The sequence below is a fragment of the Rhinolophus sinicus genome, chromosome 2 (assembly GCF_057876585.1).
Source record: "Rhinolophus sinicus isolate RSI-liver-muscle chromosome 2, RSI-T2T, whole genome shotgun sequence".
NCBI lineage: Eukaryota > Metazoa > Chordata > Mammalia > Chiroptera > Rhinolophidae > Rhinolophus > Rhinolophus sinicus.
In genome coordinates, this window is record NC_142502.1 from 14,679,972 (window position 1) to 14,697,369 (window position 17,398).

The following is a 17,398-nucleotide window of genomic DNA, read 5'->3' on the forward strand; positions in this document are numbered from 1 at the left end:
TAGATTCACATATCAGAGGCTGAACTACTGGAAGCTATCAGCAAGGACAGACTAACAGAGCCCTAAAAATAGAGCCCTACCAGTGAAGAAATAGATGGAAGAACACAATACTTTATATGGCTACTTATTACTCCACATGCTTTCGATTATTAAATGAAAGTGGACTATCAGCATAGTAATTACAAACTGACAACCTTCTCAATGATTTATATTCTTTCTGTCTAAAATGACAGGACAAACAACTTGAAGAGAAATGCTTGACACATTTTAATGACCTGTGGGCAATATACTAGTATAGCATCTTGTATCATTTCACCACAAAACTTGTCTTCCAAATCTCTAGCTGTTTAATATATGTTGAAGGTCTAAAATGGGAGAAGAAAAGTACAAGGAAAAGACTCAAGGTCATATTTCCCCTTTAAAAGTATACCTAACCTACATGTTCAATACAGTGAACAATCAATCCTTCATTGTTTCCCAGTTATTCTGAAGAACGTTTAAAATAGAAGAATTGCCAACCTACGAAGGGATTGCAACTCTTTCTACCCTAGTTCTCCAAGTGACATCTAACTAGTCTCCCATAAAAGGAGCATTGCTAACGCATTGTTCATTTCAACAACAGGTTTCTCTATTAATTCAAATCTTCTCCAAATCCAAAATGGAGTATAAAGGCCAGTATGAAATAAATGAAAATTAACTAGATTCTACAGAGGCAAGACTGAGCATATCCATCCATCCAACAGTAATTCCATCTAAATCAAACATATTGTTTCTTTAGAGAGTTTTGCCAACTTCCTATTTTAAAAAACCATGAACACTTCCGATGTTGGCCAGGTTTTTTTATGCAACTAAAATGGCTTTTTCTAAGCGCTGGGCTGGAGAAACAATATATTTTTACAAGCCCTTTTAGTCATATAGTCACGCTTCATTATCTCATAATCATTCATCAGTAGTGCATAATGAGAGTGCTGTTTCCCTTGTGTGATGAGAATGTTAAGGGAAATATGTATTCACAATAGGCCATAAAAATGTATGAAATACAGAATATGCCAAACCAGTGGAAAAGCCAGTGAGTTCATCTGGCTTTCATTTTTGCTGAACAGTTGTATGGACACAAACCTAGCTTTAACTCAGGGGTCACATCCTAAATTTTTAATCCTTTTCATTCCTCCACCCTTTCCAAACTCCACTCTCTTTAGAGAAGTAGAATACTTCATGTAGAATTACTGTCATTCAAGATTCTCATAGGAGATCATGTTGGCTTTGGTCGCTTTTATTCTAACTATTTCTCCTAATATGAAATGCATGCACGTCAAACTGGTGTATAACCTGAGCTCCTGAACCGTGGGAAGTCATAATTCTGGGCTCCCGCACACCAGCCACCCGCTGAGCTACCTTCCTCCCACCCAGGCACCCTTCCAGGTTGCCCACCGCTCTCATTCTGCGCCCATCAGCGGGAGTAACTGAGCTTGAGGAGGAAACCAGAAAGCTGCTTCAACAAAGCTCAACCAACGTGTGCACCTTTGGTAAATGAAGGGCGAATTGTGGGGACACGCGTTGGGGCTGGTGGGAAAAGGGAAAGCTTCATCTCATGATTTTGATGTAGAATTTCAGGAACCGAGGGGGCCTCTGAGATCCCCAGAACCTCTCCTCTCTGTTAAGCAGCTTCGGGTCCCTTTCCTGCTCCCTCTCCACAAAAATCGGGGCTGCCAGCATCCCAGCAGCGAGTGCTGTTCTCGTTAGGTCAGGCGCCGCTGGGCGAGCCCCTCCAAGCCATGCTTCATGTAGCTGCAGCTAGAAGCGGCCGGGGCTCGGAGGAAAGCAATGCGCTTCGCAAGACCCAAACCCAAAGCCATCAAGGGGACCCGCAGACCCCCCGGCACGCGGCCGCTGAACCCAGGCAGCGGCGTCCAAATCGCTGCGCCCCGGCGCTGGAAGACACCTTGGAAAGGCAACACGCCGCGCTTTGCTTACAGGGCTGTGTCTCGGGGAGTCAGGGTACCCACCCCGGAGCCCTGGAGAATTCCCGTGTAGGCAGGGCTGGCGCGGGAGGCCCGGCCCGTTGCCCAGGTACGTACCTCGCAGCCATACAGCTGTCCCAGCTGCTCCACGATCCACTCCTCCAGCACGAGCCGCTTCCGAAGCTCCTTGCGATCGTATTTCACTGTCACTTTTCCCTGCTGGTGGCGCCGCTGCTGCTGCTGCTGCTGCTGCTGTTGAACCTGCCCAGCCGCCGCCGCCGTGGCCAGGGGCGCCGGGTCCTCCCGGGAGGAGCCGCTGCTCGAACCCGGGCTGCCGCCGCCGCCGCCGCCGCCGCCCCGAGAGCTCTGGAAGAAAACCCGCGCGCCGCCGCCGCCGCCGGCCCCACCGGCCGCCTCGCTGCTGCCCGTCGCCACCGACATGTCCCCGCGCGCGGGAGTCCGAGTGGGCCCGGAGGAGGGCGGGCAGAGCGCGCCGGGCGCCGCTACCACCTCCCGCCCGGCAGCGGCATGCAAAGGGCTCGCCCGCACCTGCTCGGCGCGCCGCGCACGCCCAGCCGCCGGGCTCGTGGGGAGGTCGGCGGAGCCGCGGCAGCACCGAATAGGGCGGGGAGGAGGAGGGGCGGGGACCGCAGCCTTAAAGACGCCACCGAGGACCCTCTGGGTCCAGCCGGGGAGGCGGATCTGGCGCCTAGCAGGCAAGCGGGCCCGGGGAGTGGGAGTTGCGCGCGGAAGCAGGAATGTATGCGCGTAAATACGCGCGGTTGCCCGTGTTTAGACAAGGGATTGGACGGGTGTGGGTCTGGTGCCGGAGATGGTCCTCGGCGCGGGTGACCGTGTCCTCTCCTCCCGGAGACTGGGAATTTCGCTTCCCCTGCAGTCCTGGAGCGCACGAAACCCGCCGCCTCCCGCGGCCTCGGACTGCGCTGCGGGAGGCAGGGGACCGCCGGGAAGGGGACCGGGAAAAGGGATCGCGCCACAGGTTCCTCAAGGGAGGGCGGGGAAGTGTCTCCTCCGCTCGCGGCCCCACCCCGGAGCTCCAAACACACATTCCTATTATTCATGCCACCTCCTTTCTTGGATTGTGAGAAAAATGACGAGGCGCTGTTTGTTCAATCAGGCAATCGCCGCGTCTGAGAAATTCTCTTCAGACCAGTTTTTCTCTCCTTACAAAGTGTCTGTTTATTCATAGGCAGAACATTGGGGTATCTTTATATCTAAAGGACAGAAGACTTGATATCTCTTGGTTTAAAGGGGTGGGGGGACATCCAGACAGCAAACATTTCTCTAAAAGAGTCACGGACGGTTTACTGGTCTTAATTTCTGGTGTTGCGTTCCCTGCGTAGCCAGCTTTTTTCTCTCTCAATACGATTTCCAAACTACCTCTTTTTACCCTGCAAAGCAACTGCACTGACTACGTTAAAAACATCATGCAGCCAAATAGAGTTAGGAATGAATGAGCTCATTATAAAGTTTGGGGCAAAGAGACGGGGAGGGAAGTTATAAACAGAAAACTGCATGTGTGTGCATGTAAAATTGTAGGGAGACACTAATATATTTCTGTTGTGTATAACATTACATCTCTGTTCCTGCAACTGAAAGAAACCACAAAGATGCTCAAACACAGTAAGGAGCTTTTATGAAATTTTTTAAAGCTCTTAAAGGTGAATGGCAGCTCTCAAAGAAGTTTCTCAGAGATAAAATAGATAACCAAGTCAGTTTCCTCGAATACTTTCTATAGTGAGATTCTAGACCAACAGCTGTAAAGGAACCAAAAACAATAGAAGTGCCCAGCAACATTCTCCTGGGTCTTCTGGGTCTTCAAATAATGGTGCCCAGATTGGCTCATCCCAGATTTATAATTGGCTCTCTTCCTTCTCTTTGGCGTTTTGCAGCAAGAGCCTGAGTAGGAATTTTCCCAAAGTGTTCCGTACCTGAAGCACATCATCAAGACAGGTCAGGCCTTGAAGAGTGAAGGGAAAGGATCTAGTGGGAATTAAGTGAAATAGGGTGGCTGATGTGGGTCTTGGACCCCTGTCATAAGTAGAAGAGGTCAAGACTAAAAGATCCCTATCTCATGGAAGAGTCCAGCTGTCCTTAGGAAGGTAGCTTTCCCACCCAACTTTTCATGGACAAGAGAGACAGAACTACTGTGATTGGGCCCTAAAGATTGATGACCATTCTCCACATCACCTCCACCCACACCTGCCCTGAAATATCATAGGTCATTTTTAAACCATGAACACACAGCCAGGAGGGTGAGAGTATCAATAAAAGGGGACTCTGTGGACCAGGAGAAAGAGGAGGGAGGGCTGCAGTGAGACAGACAAAACAAGCCTGTCTCTCTCCAGACATCTGGCACTCATCCATTTAGCTAGCACCAGCTTTGACCAACTCAGCTAACCAGGTGATGTCAATCAAAACAAAAACAGCTAAAATTTTAATTAATAAAGGAGAAATTATATGAACCCTCTGCCTCATTCTGGTGCTGGGACCTGGCTATACCTATTAATATGAAAACTGTGCCTGTGATCCAGGAGTATGGGAAAGAGTGGGGAATTCCAACTCCTGTTGTTGAGTCTTTGGACAATGACTTCAGTAGTTCAAGAATAACTTCAAAGAACTTATAAACATTTACTAAGTTCTTTCTGAGAAATTTCTTGTGTCAATTTTTTCTCACTACATAATTTTTCTTTGTGCTTAAAGCTCAACGTTCACTTATGAATTAAAAAATGACAGGTATGAAGAGACATTTAAAAAGAAATTTAGGGTTTTAGGCATCTTAACTTGTAGAAAAATAGCCAGTGAAGAGTCAGTCAGGTACATTGACTTGTAACTAGGAGTTCTTCCTATAAATCTGCTTGCTCCACCCTGGACATAATTTACATTTAAAGTGAACTCCACAGCCCCCACCCCTAATACACAGACACACACACAGTTCCATGTTTCAAAATATTTGGGGATAAGGGAATTATTCTCAGGCCAGAGACCCTTTACAGAGATGACTGTTTAAATTCAGCAAAACCAGCAATATTTCTCATCTACAAGACAGACCTATATTTAGATATAGATATATAGCTATGTGTTCAAGGTAAATGCTTTTGTTTCTAACCCATTTACACAAGTTTTTAAAAGTGCTTTAGTCAAAAACAATGAATAGTTTTTAATAAGTTGAGTGGTGTGAGAATTTTCTAGAACACAAAGGATGAGCTTCTACCTTAATGTAATTACTCCCTACTATGAGAGCAGCCTAAAGAAAATTCATTTGTCAATATCCTTTCTGCATTGCTTTGTGTTTTCTTAACTGAACATTTTTTTTTACTTGCTTTCTCGTTTGGGGGAAGTTTCTTTTAGGAATTACATAGGTCCTTTACCTCTGAAAGTGACCTTTAACATGCTTTTTGTCTAAGCATGTTAGACAAAGTGACCTAATCAGGGGTCCCAGGGCTTTCTTCACGCCCTAGGAAAACAAGGACTAAATACAAATGTTTATGCTCAGATGCAAATTTCCTCACTCCTTGAAGACAGGGTGTTGCAATAATTATGCAACACCTAGTAATCTACCTTGAGACTGTGACAATGACAGTCCCCAGGTCCACAAACTTCAACATGAAATTCTTACCTTGAGTAACAGTGTAGGGGATAAGGTGCCTACATCCAGATTCTCTCAAAGCAAGAGGAATGTTAAGTCTGGTTTTCCTCCTAAAAGTAGAAGAAATGTAATCTGTCCTTGGGGAGTTTATCAGTTACCGACAACATTTTCAGCTTGCAGAATACTGTCCATTATTTCAATATTCTTTATGGAGTGATAGCAGCAATGTTGTTCACAGTGGATGGATGTGGTTTCTCTTTTGGCTGCTGTTTCATCCTCTTGTGTTTTTTCCCTCCTCCTAATTCTGGATCTTTGATTGTATCGTGCACTACGATTTGGAATCATACTTCCAAAATACACTTAACCATTACGTGCATAAATAATCAGAACAGTCATTGTCACAATTGTAAATTTTTGTCTTCGCAATTAACAGAAATTCTTACCTGACTGTTCACAGATGATGAAAAGTGTTGGGGGCGGGGCGAGAGGGTGGGGCTAGGGGAACACAGCTTCAGCTCATTACATCTAACAAAGATGAAATACCCCAGGGCCTTCCTATAAACCTAGCTTGTGGAATATCCTGTCTCTTTTTTTAAAACTAGGGTCAAATTTGTATTTAGAGGAGTCAGGTATCCCTGTCTAGCCAATAGCCTCTTGCCCTCCCCCTTTTACTGCCAAAAGCTTTGGAAGAGTTGTCCATGGCCCCACGTCTCTCTTACCCTCTCACCACTTAGCCATCTGCATCCAACTGCCATCAGTGTACTAAAGGCATCAACCAAAGTCACCATCAAACTCCATGTTGCTCAATTCAATGTGGGTTTTTCAGCTCTTACCTAACTTGACCTCCCTCTACCTTTGAAAATCTTGAACCTCTCCCTGCTCTTCAAACTCTCTTCTCTCTTGCCTCCTATGCCAACACCCTCCTGGTTTGCCTTCCTTGTCTATTTCCTCTCGGTTCCTTTTCCTACATCCCTGCCGTGAAGGTAGGTGGTTCCTTCAGATCTTTCTTGGCTCTTTCACAGGCTCGCTCCAGGTGATTTTATCTCCTGCTGAAGCTTCTGTTTTGACAACCTACCATCTACCTGCCACAAACTCCCCAAATCATGGCGGATTTCTGGTCTGAGCTTCAGAGCTATAGGTATACTGCTTTGAGTGCCAATGCACTATGCAAATGCATTTATAAGTACACAAATAGACACCTGTATCAATGCATTAGAGAACAAAATGGTGAACTGAATGCATTTTTGACTATGGATTGACAGCACAGTAAAGAGTGCTCTAGCTCAGCATTTTTCAAATATTTTTTCTAACCAGAAACCACAATAAGAAATACCTTTTATGTCATGACCCACATATATATCCACACACGTAACTTACCTATATTACATGTGATACACTCTGACACATCCTATTCTATTGTATTCTGCCTCATTATTGTAAGGAATGCTGCTCACAATCCCCTAAATTCATTTCCCAACCCACTAAAGGGTTGCAACCCAGAGTTTGAAAAATGCTGCTGTCAGCCAGAACAGTGCCTGTGAGTGCCAGTCCTGGGCCTCCTTAGTTTTAATGGTACACTCCAGGCTTGTTATGTATTTCCCTGGCACCCTCTTTCTGTCACTGTTAAGTTATTAAGTGTTCTGGTAAACAATGTTGACCCCGTAAGGCTGGCATAGGGCATGTGTGTAATCCTCTAGAAGTGCCACAAAAGAACTAGAGAAGAAGAATATTCTAGAAGTTAAGATGCACCTTTGCTGGACCTCCATGCTCTCTCAGGAAATGATGGAGTGTCTGCAGGATAAAGATCAGAAGGCCTTAGGGAGTCATAGAACCTCCAGCTTGAAGAGAAATATATTGTGGTGGGTTCCAGCACAAACTGCTTGGATTGAATCCAGCCTCTGCCACGTAGGCACTGTGTGACCTTTGCAAGTTACTTAACCCCTCTGTGCCTCCATTTCTCCTTCTATAAAAAGTGCTTGTGTCACAGGCTGTTCTGAGGGAAAATGAGTTACTGGGAATAAAGCACCTAGAATAATGCCTGCTACGTGAAGGGATCGTAAACACAGCAGAGAGGACTGACTCACCATTGTTCCCACAATGTTCCAAAGAAATCATGGGTGCATCACATTCTGATTTCAGGGGTGTGGAGAGAACAGTGAGGAAACATCTCCAGAGGGATTTTACTCACCACACAGCTCTATGCAGTTACAGTTCCCATTGACAAGTCCCGATAAATGGAGGTCAACGCCTACCTCCAGCTCCTGCAGCTGCTTCTTCATTTGATACCTGCACCTGCATATCTTGCAGTCACCTCAAAGTAACAAATACAAACTGAAATCACCATCTTCCCAGGCGGAACCCACTTCACTTCCCATCGTCCTTTTGCTGGGACTGTTGAACATCACATACTTCTTCGTCTAATCTAGAAACTTTGTTCAGGGTCCAATCAATCAACAAATCCTGTTGACCCCACATTTGTCTGGATCCGGCCCCTCCTCTCCATCCCCACGCTCCCTCCTGGATTTCTCCTGGGCACTCCTAGCTTGTCTCTCTTAGCCCTGCCTCCCACCCATTCTCTATATTGCTCCCACAGAGCGATTGCTAAAGCAAATGTGATCATATCAATCTTCTGCTTGAAGTTATGTTTAAAATTCCCTCCATATTCCCCATTCCCTTCAGGCTAAAGTCCAAACAACTTAGTATTGCACGTGGGGCTTTTCTTCCTCTGGCCCTTGCTTTCTGCTCCACCATCTGTTCAAACACTCCCCACCACACCTTGTACATATGCACAACTCATGCTGCGCAATGCCTCACTGAATTTGGAGTTCCCAAATACAGGACTACCCCTGTCTACTTTTGCCTATGCCCACAGCCTCCCATCCCAGTTCCCCATGGTGCCAGGCTGATCCCTCCTACCCCTCCAGGATCAGCTTTGGGTCTTACATTTTCTTTGCTCGGTTTCCTAACCAGGTGTCACTCTCATGATTGCCTGTTGGCCACCATCTCACTTCCTTTCTCGATCTCATCACACACCAAGCCTTTGTGTGATCGTCTCTACCCACATGTCACCTCCTCAGACAGGCCCTCTCACTGCACCCTCTATCCCCTCACTTTCTATTTCTCTTCCTCATTCTAATGACTACTTGAAAATTATGTATGTATTTGGTAACAGCCTCCCTCTCTCACCAGAAGTTAAACTTCATGAGGGCAGAGACTCCATGGTCCACTCTGGTATCTCCACTTCCTAAAACAGTGTGAGACCAGTGGCAGCATGAGGCATCTCAGAGAGGGCAGGAGTCTGTTAGGTCATCTGTCCCTCCTACTGGACGGTAAACTGAAGACGAGGACATGGCTCATTGGAATTTGTGTTCTCAGGTCCAAGAGCAGTGCTTACCACGTGGCAAGGGCCCCTAAATAGTGAATGAGTGAAACTATCTCCACTTCTGACTGTGCACGTTTTTTTTCTTGAGTCTCCAATGCAAACATACAAAAACACAAGTGTCTCTCATCTCTCCTCAGTATAGGCCCAATCCTTTAAATCATAGGAATGGTTGTTCCTTTAAATCATAGGCAGTCACAGCTTGCCCTCCATAGATCCCTGGGTTTTTACTGTTTCCACAGTAAACAAAGGAAGCAACTGTCACCCCGTTCTCCCAAGGTTCTACACAATCACCTTTTTCTCCCGTATTCAGTTTCAGCCTTTCAACACCTTGTTGGTCTGAGGCTGTTATGAGCCAGTAGCTGAGGAATTAGGTGTAAAAGCAAATCATAATTACTCTTACCCAACTCTGCCACCCGCCAAGAGGTTGCTTTTGCACCTGCAAAAGGAAGAATGATTTTGAAGGCTACCATCTAAAGCTGTCTGTGGTAAGGCAGCGATTTTTGTTCCCCAGGTGTGGTCCTGCAGCTTGTGTCACCTTCGACTCACCAAGGCAGCCTGACAACTCGCGGCCTGGTCTAAACCCTGTCCTTTGACACCAATCTATATATACCATTGGTCCTATAACAATGTCTCTAAAAGGGTTTTGCCCATCCCTGCAATCCCTTCCCATCTAGCAAAAGGTGAAGGGATTAAGACATACAAGTCGCCTGTTATAAAAACAGTCACAGGGATGTAAAATACAACCTAGGGAATATAGCCAATAATACGGTAATAACTACGTATGGTGTCAGATGGTTTCTAGCCTTTGTGGGGTGATCACTTCTTAAGTTATATAAATGTCTATGCTATACGCCTGAAACTGATATCATATTGTATGTCAACTGTCATTGAAAAACAATTAATGTCTTTAAAACTTTCTAAGCATCTACTTTTGAATTCTGTACTTACCTCACCATGGTCCAGAAACAAACAGTTCACCAACTGGCACCAGTTCAGGAGCCACATTCTGAAAATCAGTGTGCTAGAGGCCCCCTTTTATAATTATGAATGGCTAATAAACTTTCATAGCTATAATAATAGCAATAACAATTGGGCATTGCCCTCCATCTTGAGAGAATGAGACACTGGTTTTAATGTCCTCCTCCATAGATCTTTGATAAAAATAGAGCTGACCCTAGTGCCCCAGAGAGATGCTCTCCTTCTGATGAGGCTGTGTGACCATCGTATGGTTTGGCTCTCGTGTCCTGGAGAGAATGGCATGAGAATCCCTCCTTTAGAAATCAGCCCATTTCTTTATGTGTCTCTCATGACTGCATCGTGTTGAGTGTGTTGCATTCTGTTGCATTGTGTGTTGCATTGTGTTCCAATGGGCTCCATCCCAGTGGACAGGGAGCTGAGTATCAAAGAAGGGCCTGGCAGTCCAGTGTCAATTATCTGGAGAACTGGAAGGTCCTTCTAGAAGCCAAACCCCTTAGGGAGGTGGAAGCAGCCATTTTTCTTTGGCCTTGTGATTAGACTCTAGGGAGATGCCTAGACCTAACTATGTTTGTAGGTGTCTTCCACAGGGAAGTGCACCCACAGCCAGGGTCGGCAGGCCCTGAGCTTGTCTTACCTGGAGCAGATGACCCAGGTTTATAATTGTTTGGGTTTAATAATACCAAAAGCTACCCATCACTGCCAACTGTTGTGTGTCAGGCACTTTATCATAAATGCTACCTCATTAAATATTCCCACAACCTGGATGATAATCTACGTATCTGTAAGACTGATGATTGTGCTTAGTTGAAAGATAAGGAAACCAAGCTCCGAGAAGCTAAGTAACCCCTACGTGCATTTTGTGGTTTTACGAGTAGTAGCGCTCTTATTTTTTATCTGCTGGCCTGGTCCTTAGTAGAATCTTACTTGAATGTTCTAGCCTTCTCTCAGGTCTGTGCAGGGTCTTTAGGGGCAGGGCTATGTGTTTAGGGTTGGGTCATGGGGTTATGGGCCCACAGCATCCCCTTTCCTCCCATTCCAGCCTGGTTTGGTGGAGCCTGGGGTCTTTGTGAGAGAGCTTCAGGAACAGTCGGCCTCAGAGGAAAGAACACGAGCCCATCCCCCACAAAGATTGCTAGTCCAGTTCCAAATTTCTAGTGGCCACGTTTTGTTTTTATTGATGAAGGCAGTTTTTCCTTTCCCCTTTTCTGCTTTGAGAACTGAGATGTTCAGTTCCATGGTCCCTGCCACCTGGGATGCAAATCCCATGCTGCGGGCCAGCCTGGGCATTCGTGCTGTTTAAAATGCCTGGGTGATTCCACTGTGCTGTAGTGTTGGGGACTAATGTCCCAGACCATTGATGATAATCTTACAAATGACAACTGGTCTCCTCAAACCCTGCCCTCTCTTCTCAGCCATCTTCCGTTCTTTCCCACTCTCAACTCCTCTCTCCTCAATGGCTTTGCTGCACAAAAACCTCAGAAGCGTCATCACCAACTCCTCCTTAAATGCTCAATCAAATGTGTCAACTCCGATAGAAACACTCAATTCAGTCACAGTGCAAAATTCATTGTACAGTTTGAAACTGGTGAAGCAATTTAGCAACTGTTTTGAAATGTAAAAAGAGTGGATCTTTATGGACCAAAACACTTCAATTATAGAATAAGAATGGGATCAGATATAGCTATATACTTGTATAAATAACTAAATCTATCATATCACCAAGAAATCTGATTATGTAACCAGAAGAACAGAAACAGCAATAACTCGAGTATGTGAATCAAAACCTTGTGTAGAGAATTATGTTGACACTGGGAATCATAACAGGTTGAAAAACTAGATAATGGCATTTTTTTCCAGCTGAAAAAATTTTTTTCCAATAGAAAAATCTATTGCACTATGCTGCATACATAATGTTTGAAAAGCAGACCACATTATAACACTGTATGTCATGTACAGCAATAAAGCTACAGTCCAGAAAAGGAGTCAAGCAATAAGTGTATGTAATGTCTTCAGTGTAGACAGCAAAGCAATAAGCTATACAATAAGTAATAAATGACATTAACCTCCTCTGCTCCGACTGTCCAACCCACAGAGAAAATTATTAAAAATTCCACAGATGTCCTTTGGCCGTCTGACCCTTAGAAAGAGGTTCTATACAGAAAAACCCGGAAATGCTATAGAGCATAATGAATGAAGATAAGCCTCAAGGTACTTCCAAAGCTATAACTGTATAGATTGCAGAACTGCAGTTGTCATCACAGCCATCATTTCCAAAAATAAAAATGCTAGTAAATTCATGCTTCCAGTGAACCCAGAAATGTGGAATCTTCCTGGGAAGCAGGGTAGCCCCTCCTTTGTCCTATAAAATCAGTCAGGCTGGGCAAGGAACAAGCCAGACCCCACCCACAGCGAGCTCACCTGGGTTGGTTCTAAATGCAGTTCTGGGTTGGTTCAGAGCTAGATCCATGCTGTGAGTGGATGATGTGTGTCCCTCTTCCTAGTTTCCAGGTCCTCCACCTCACCCAGGTGCATATTCCAAGTGCCCCATCCCTCCCTCACCACCATGTGCTGGCAGAGCTTCTCACGAGCCTGTCCCCTGACACATCTCTCACTCCTCTCTGTCCCCATGGCCAGCCCTCCTTCTCATCATCCAGGACCAAGGCAGCAATTACTGACTGGGATAAACCAGCTGTGTGATAATGGCGGAAGGCAAAGGCCTGTACTGGGTTGTATGGTGTCCCCACATTCCCCTACTCCAAAATTCATGTCCTTCCTGGACCCTCAGAATGTGACTTTATTTGGAAATAGGATCAGTGCAGATATAACTAGTTAGGATGAGGTCATGCTGGTGTAGGGAGGGCCTCTGACCCAATATGACTGGTGTCGTTGTAAGAGGAGAGGAGACGCAGAGGATGCTGTGTGATGATGGATGCCAAGATAGGAGCGAGGCGTCTACAAGCCAAGGAACGCGAAAGAGTGCCAGGAACCACCAGAGACGCTAGAAGAGTCGAGGACGGGTCCTCGCCTGGGGGCTTCAGAGAGAGCACGGCCCTACCAAGACCTTGATTTTCAACTTTAAGACTCCAGAACTCAGGGAGAGTAAATTTCTGCAGTTTTAAGCCACCACGTTTGTAGTACCTTGTGATTTCAGCCCTAGAAACTAATGCAGAGCCTTTAAAGATAAGTGTGCAGCTGGCTGCTAACCATAGTCTACTGCAGATTTGGGGCAGAGAGTAAGTTTCATCTCAAATGGAGGCTCATGTTGCTTCACAGGGGCCACTTAGCACTGTGCTTGGAGGTGGGCTGTGGCGCTGTGTCCAGGAAGAATGTTGCCGGGCACGAGTGTTGTCTGCCCTGAACCCAGAAGAAAGAGTGACAGTTCATACCACCTACTGCCAGCCCTGCTGGAGGCACCTTCCAGGGCTCCCAGGCTTAGCACCCACATTCTAGCCAGTGGCCCCCACTCTCACTCGCTATCCTACCATGTTGAAATGCGTTCTGCTTCTCACTTTATGGGGCGGGGGGAAGGAAATGAATACAAAACAACACACTTAGAATCAGAAGTAACCTTTTTCAAATAAATCTAATCTTTTCAAAACTGTGGAATTATTCATTCTTATACAAAAGCACTGAGTGTCAGTTGATTTTTAATTAGTAGGCACTGGACCCAGTACCTAGTTAGTAGGCCAAAATATTAGAAAAGAATCCCACCAAAAAAGGACAAGCTTATAAGAGTTTAAATATTTAAGATATAAAGTCAAAGTGGTTTCAGAAAATTTGTGAGGCTAGAAAGAAAATGGCTTAAGCAACAGGGTTTAGATTATAAAATCCCAGAAGAAAAACAAAAATTGATTTGGCTCACCATCTTAGATTGGTATCCCTACTACCTAACATGGTATTTGACAAGCTGTAAATTTAATGAATAAATATATGACTAAATATGCTAATTTTTTAAACATAAAGATATTTAAATACCAAATGCTACTTGGACATAAAAATATCATCTTGATAAGCTGTAACTCTTCTGTGCTCTTCTACTCAGCTTGTTAAGAGAGAAACATTAAGAATCAATTCAACCTTCTGAAAGTCAATATTTGGGCAGAATATTAATAATACTACTGTAATAACGAAAACAACACTTACATAACCCGACTAAATGCCCGCTACTGTCATAATTGCTTCTTTTATACCTACTAACTGTTTAATCCTCACAACTCATCATTTTGCAGATGAGGCTAAGGAAACACAGAGAAGTTAAGTAACTTGCCCAAATCACACAGCTGGTAAAGGGCAGAGTAACCACAGCCAGTGTAACCCCCTTCCCTATCCAGCCTCTCATTAGGAGTCATTCCTCCAATAAACATTTATGAAGTGTCCACAGCACGCAAGTAACACGTCTGGCCATCTCACTGGGACACAGAAGCACCACTGAGCCTCTCCAGGGCAAGCTCTTCCTGGTCACCACCCATTCATCTCCCTCCAAACCCAAGATTCTCACACTCCACAGCCTCCTTCTGAAAGCTGATGTTCACACCCAGCTCTCAGGTACAAGGAATCCTTTAACACGTAACACCCCATGCACAAGGCATGCATCACAGTGCAATTAGGAAGGACCTAAAGTTGTGGCTTCTCTTCCTAAGGGAGCAAGTTAGTGTTTGCAAATAAATTAATTTCGCTTATGTAAAAAGCTAAACTGTTTGTTTAAATGGCTATCTTCCCAGATGTCACATTACCCCTGGACATGGTTAGAATGGCCAGAATTGAAAATAAATTTTATACAGACAAACAAGAGGACAGCAGTGATAATTCTATTCATAGCATCAAGATTGATGACTTCCTTTTGCCAAACCTCCTAGAGGTTCTAGTAAGTTTTCTGAGTGCGCCTGAGAAATCAGAATGGGATTGAGGGAGTTTTGCTAATGAGGATCATTTACCTGATGCAATCAAGACAATATGTGGCTGATGTTTATTTATGAACTCCTTAAACCACCGCCAGGACACCTCCCAGGCTGCAGCTAGTTAGCGGACCCTTGGTTGGTTGGCATAAAATACCTTAAAACTATTCAGAAAAACTTTAGTCGATAACATTTATTTTTTTCTGCAAAGTAATACCATGTGTGGATTTTGGGGGCACTTACCTCCATATGGCCTGTGAGCCACCTGCTCTGCTTCTGTATCATTAACACAGTGTATGGTCATTAGAATCGCTAACTGCTATGGCAAAGACCCAAAATATGCAATAGCACCACCACTATAGACATTTCTCCTGGGCTTACATATTAACTCTGGGTAGATGAACAGCCCTCTTCCATTGCAGCCCTCCTCCACGCTGTCATTTAAAAAGAGACCCAGGCTCATGAACACTCTGCCATCTTTAGCTCGTGACTTTCCAAGTGTCCTTGGTGATGAAATCAAGCCTTCAGAAGGGGGAAAGCCCGGAAGACAGCATGGAGTAGGTTTTCATAGGCCAGGCCAGGAAATGGCACACATCACATTCTATTGGGTAGGACTCACTCACATGGGACACTCTTCATTGCAAGGGGACCTTGCAAGGAAACAGAGTTTAGTTATGTGCCCAGGGAGAAAGGAGAGCAAGGTTTCGATGAGCCCACAGCAGTCTCTGCCACATAATGAGGTGTGAGATTATGGATAAACCCGGAACCTTATTTTCTCCTACTTTCAATAAAGGTGCACCATTTTGAACAATGTAGGCTATAGGAAGAACTTTCGTTAATATTTTAAAGTTTTGTTTTCAGGGCTTTTCTGAACAATTTAAAAAATGACAAAACTCTTAACTATTGCAGTAATCCATATTAGGGCCTAGAGTCAGATAGACCTGGATTTTAATCTGGACTCCATCACATAGCAGCTGTTGACCTTGGCACGACATTAAATGTTTCAGCCTCAGGAAAATGGGTACAAGAATAGCACCTACCTCCTGGAGGTGTTGTGTGGATGACATGAGATCTGTATTACACAGTGATGAATGTGGGGCCTGGCACAGAGTACACTCTTATAATAGGGCTCTATTACATTTCACTGACCCCAAATGACACCGGATCCACCTGCCAAAGTAGGTGTGAGACCACCACGGAGGACTGCAAAACAGAAGCGGGGGACAAGGGTCATGCCACTCTCAGACCCCTCTCTCACATGAAGGGTATTAATAGAGAGGAGTTGGGGGTGGCAGTTGTGGCTGAATGTCCTCTGCACCCACCCTCGAGGGGCCAGGTAGAAGAGGCTTGGCCCCTACTTTAGAGCCGTGAAGGGTGGGCTTCAACCGTAATGCCTGGAACACGGTGGGCCAATGTTGGACTCAAGCCTTAGGAACCTAACTGAGCCTGACTGGCTGGCTGCTAGGTCAGCAGAGCAGGAGAGGGTGGCTGCGTTAAACCAAGCATGGGCCCCGGGTAACTGACCAGTGGCATGGCCCTGAGGCAGGCCTGGAGCTCCACCCCAGCTCCCCCAAACTGATTTACTTGAGTTGCTGCTGTGGTAGCCTGATATTTGTACTATATCCTTTTGGAAGGAAAATCGCAATCCTGAGCAGATGTGGATACTTCTCTAGAATTGCAGGTCCCCACCGGTTACTCCACATGTGGTCCTCGCTGGCTCTGATCCTCGCTGGCCCACCCAACCATCTGCAAAATGTCTTAGAGCAGGGATGTTAACTTCATCTCCCTGAGACAGCAATAGCTTTCTGGTCACTTAACAATGTGTTAAGCCATTCCCATATTCTCCTAGGAACTCTATCATCAATTAACTGGATTCTCTAATTTCACTGATTTGCACAGTATTACACAAAATTACTCTCTGCTCAGCACCCCAGAGCTATAGGGCATCCATCAGTATTTTACATCTCTTTAAAGCATCCAATGTTCAAAGATCCCCTTGGTGAGGTCGGGGTCCTGCTTTGGTTAAACTCTGCCAGGATTGCCTACACAAGTTTGGGAGGGTGCATAGAGCAAAATGAAACTGTGGGACCCTTGCTCAAAGATTACCAATAATTTCAAGGCAACCTCAGCAAAGCATTAAACCAAGCATGAGGCCCTCCCAAGCACGGGCCCTATGTGATTGCACCGGCCGCAGGGCCCTGTGTGATGCACAGGTCACAGGCCCCTGATGCCGGCTCTGAGCTCTACCCCACAGCTCCCCAGAAATGATTTTCCTTGACCTCTGAGGAATTTCCTGAGTAATCCAGCCTCGGAGCTGGTTAGAAGTGTTGACATCAGCTTCATTGTGAAATCATGTTTATTCAGGTGCAAGTTTATCACTTTGGTTACTTTCGTTTGATTCTAGGCATGCAGATTCTGAGCAAAGAATCTCAACTCTGACTTCCTCCAAAATGGAACCTGGCACCAGTCACCCAACAGCCGGGTGGCACCTCACATCAGCGAGGCCTTCCCCAGCCTGCGGCCCTCAGAGTACAACAGACCCATTTGCTTATCAAAGACAGGTACATTCTTC

The 17,398-nt window shown here is 45.4% G+C and overlaps 2 protein-coding genes across 2 annotated transcripts in view; one reads left to right on the forward strand and one right to left on the reverse strand.

The window, feature by feature from the left end:
- The window catches only part of PPP1R14C (protein phosphatase 1 regulatory inhibitor subunit 14C), a 66,345-nt gene extending 63,429 nt beyond the window's left edge, over positions 1–2,916 (reverse strand). The window contains exon 1 of the mRNA XM_019735404.3: positions 2,079–2,916. Coding sequence (XP_019590963.3) covers positions 2,079–2,402 — 324 coding nt within the window. The 5' untranslated portion in view covers positions 2,403–2,916. The remainder of the gene's footprint in view (positions 1–2,078) is intronic.
- On the forward strand, positions 1,626–17,382 carry LOC148758749 (uncharacterized). Its single transcript, XM_088795396.1, has 2 exons — positions 1,626–2,070; positions 17,231–17,382. The coding sequence occupies exons 1-2, from the start codon at positions 1,776–1,778 to the stop codon at positions 17,263–17,265; spliced, it is 330 nt and encodes a 109-aa protein (XP_088651522.1). The 5' UTR covers positions 1,626–1,775; the 3' UTR covers positions 17,266–17,382.
- The last annotated feature ends 16 nt before the right edge of the window (positions 17,383–17,398 follow it).

Bases quoted from the DNA above. Each gene is read 5' to 3' on its own strand.
- LOC148758749 (XM_088795396.1), top strand. From the start codon at position 1,776: ATGCTTCATGTAGCTGCAGCTAGAAGCGGCCGGGGCTCGGAGGAAAGC. The intron at 2,071-17,230 runs GTACGTACCTCG...GTTTGATTCTAG, and splicing joins AGGCCCGGCCCGTTGCCCAG to GCATGCAGATTCTGAGCAAA.